Source organism: Merops nubicus, unplaced genomic scaffold (assembly GCF_000691845.1).
Source record: "Merops nubicus isolate BGI_N331 unplaced genomic scaffold, ASM69184v1 scaffold18755, whole genome shotgun sequence".
In the NCBI taxonomy this organism is placed as follows: Eukaryota; Metazoa; Chordata; class Aves; order Coraciiformes; family Meropidae; genus Merops; species Merops nubicus.
In genome coordinates, this window is record NW_008607818.1 from 1 (window position 1) to 2,738 (window position 2,738).

General features: G+C 56.6%; 1 protein-coding gene across 1 annotated transcript; it reads left to right on the forward strand.

Annotated features, from left to right (window-relative positions):
• Window positions 1-419: 419 nt before the first annotated feature.
• LOC103772741 (gastrula zinc finger protein XlCGF57.1-like) lies at window positions 420-1,472 on the forward strand (the record flags this gene model as incomplete). Its single annotated transcript, XM_008940084.1, is given in 3 exon segments — window positions 420-561; window positions 724-1,284; window positions 1,384-1,472. Coding segments are annotated over 3 exon segments (792 nt in total), but the record flags the coding sequence as incomplete, so codon positions are not given.
• Between the last annotated feature and the right edge of the window lie 1,266 nt (window positions 1,473-2,738).

The following is a 2,738-nucleotide window of genomic DNA, read 5'->3' on the forward strand; positions in this document are numbered from 1 at the left end:
GGAGGGTCACTCAGGCCCTGGGGGTGTAATTCCACATTCAAATGAGCTATTTGTCAGGGGCTGGGAAGTGTTTGAGGTCAGGGGCTGTGAGGAGACTGTCGGGTGTCCAGAGGTGTCGGGGGGATGTCACAGGCGGGTCAGGATCTCAGCCTTGGAGCTTCTGGGCTGAGGTGCTGCTGCCTCCACTGTTGGCTGGAGCCCCATGGCTGGCTGAGCCCATCCCCCTTTGGCTGGCTGGCTGTCCCTCTGCACTCCCTGGGTCACACTCCAGCCCTACTGGGGGCACAGGGTTGACCCCCACTGCTAGGATGGGCTCACAGGAGCCCCCAGACAAGACCCCAGAGGAGAAACCCCCCAACTTGGAGGAGCTGAAGCACAGCCCTGAGGAACAGGAGGAGGAGGAGAAGAAAGAGGAAAAGGAAGTGGAAGAGGAGGAGGACGATGATGCCAACTATGACAAGGAGGAGGATGATGATGCCAACTATGACAAGGAGGAGGATGATGATGATGAGGCGGAGGAGGAAGATGAAGCTGCAGAGGCCACATCTGTGCCACACAAGGGTCAGAATCAGTGCCCCAAGTGCAGGCAGAGCTTCCCACCTGGCTTAGACCCCGTGAGGCACCAGTGCCCCCACGCCAGCACCTGGCCCTTTGTCTGCACCGTCTGAGGCAAGAGATTCCATTGGAGCCTGCTGCTCATTGCCCACTGGCATGCCCATGCAGGCAAGAAGCTCTTCACCTGCACATACTGCAGCGAGACCATCCACCATGTCTCCCACTTCTTACAGCATGGCGTTGTCCACCCTGGTGAGAGGCCGTACAGCGGCAGGCACTGCAGCAAGAGCTTCAGCCAAAGGTGTGGCCACCACCAGCACCTCTGTAACCACCACTCCAAGGGTCATAGGCTGTGCAGTGGCGAGAAGGCACCAGACACCCTGGTCATCACCAGTGCCTCTGATGAGGGCCAGGGGAAGTTCAGCCAGCGCTCGGACCTGGTGAGACACACATAGACCAACAACAGTGAGGGGCTGTACGTCTGTGATGACTGTGGCAAGGGCTTCACCAAGAAGTCCAACCTCTCCCTGCACATGCACACCCACTCTGGCAAGACGCCCTTCACATGGAACACTTGCAGTAAGAGCTTTACCAACAACTGCACCTTGAGCCAGCACATGCAGACCCACACTGGGGAGAAGCCCTTTGCCTGTGACACCTGCAGCAAGAGCTTCAGCCACAGCTCCCACCACATCCAGCACATGCGCACCCTGCACCAGGGACCAGCCTGTGCTGGGGGGACACAAATACACCAACCTCCACGCTCTCGGGTGAACAGGACACCCCTGGGAACCTAACTGTAATGGAAATTGCCTCTTTTCCACCCAGATTCCACAGAGTCTGGGGACTCCAGCAGCAGCAAATGCCATCGTCATGCCACCTGCCCTAAGTGTCTATTGGTGATGATGAGAATTATGGTAATGAGTCGGCACAGCCAGTGCCACCACTGAAGCTTGGCAGAGGTTTGCCAGGATATAGCTAAGTTTTCCCCAAGACTTTAGATTTCCTCTGTGTAAAAATCTCCCATCTTTTCCCTAATTATAATGAGAAAATGACAAATTTAATAAAATATTGTCTTTGTATTTTTGTTTTAACATTTCTTCCCAAGATGGTCCAATATCTGGGGCATTTCTTCCCTGGGATCAGCTGCAGAGCCACATGCCCATTTCAAGAAGGGTCTTGGGGGGACTGTGTCTGGGGGGGCTGGTGGGGGGCCCTGGGATGTCTGGAAGGGTCTCTGGAGTGTCTTGACAGTCCTGGGGGGTACTCCTGGTCTCTTGGGGGTGTCTGAGGGTCTTGGAGGGGCTGCATGGGTAAGTGGAACTATGGACGGGTAACAGTTGGAGGACCTCACCTTGGACTGGATTTCAGCCCTACCCTGGGGATTTTGGTGCTCTTGGGGTATGTTCCAGGAAAGTGTCCCCAGACCCATGGAGATGAGGGTGTCTGCAAGTGGGGGGATGTCACAGGGGGTTGGTGCCCCTGGCACTGCTCCCGGTTTGGCCGCGTCTCTCCCAGTGGGTGGAGCTGGGTGCTTAGTTGCTGGCCATGATGAAACCACAACTGTGAGGAAGCTGAAGTTTGCTCTCAACAAGTCATGAATGTCTGAGGTCAAGGAGGAGGTTCCTGGAGGGGACAGGAACTGCACTGACATTCACTGGCCAGGCAAGACAAATAGGAGGCCAATGGTCTGGAGGATCCTGGGAGATCTTGTTCACAAAGCTGCCGGGACACACAACAAGGGTGATGCTCGACTGGGTGTGGCCAACAAGGAAGACCTGGTCAGGATGTGACCCCTGGTGCCAGCCTTGGCTGTCTGTAGGAGTCAGGAAGGCCCGCAGCGGTGCCCAGAGAGGTGGACTCCAGGGGAGAAGCCTTGGACAGCCTTGGGGGACTGCTCCAGGTGGTGCCATGGGCAGTAGCTGTGAAGTGGAAGGAGCTCAGGAAATCTGACAGGCCTCACAGCACAGCCCCCTCCAGGCACAAGAGGGGTCTCCCCAAATCCCCACAAGAAGAAGCCTTTCTCTCAGGAGGTTGCTGGTCTGACCTGAGCAAGCTCCAGGACAAAAAGGCAGCGGCAGCAGCAGCAGCCGGGAGGTGGAAGCAGGCGAAGCTGCAAAGGGGGACTGCAGAAACCTTGCCCCTTGACACAGGGCTGAGGCCAAAGCCAAAGCTCCCCTAGT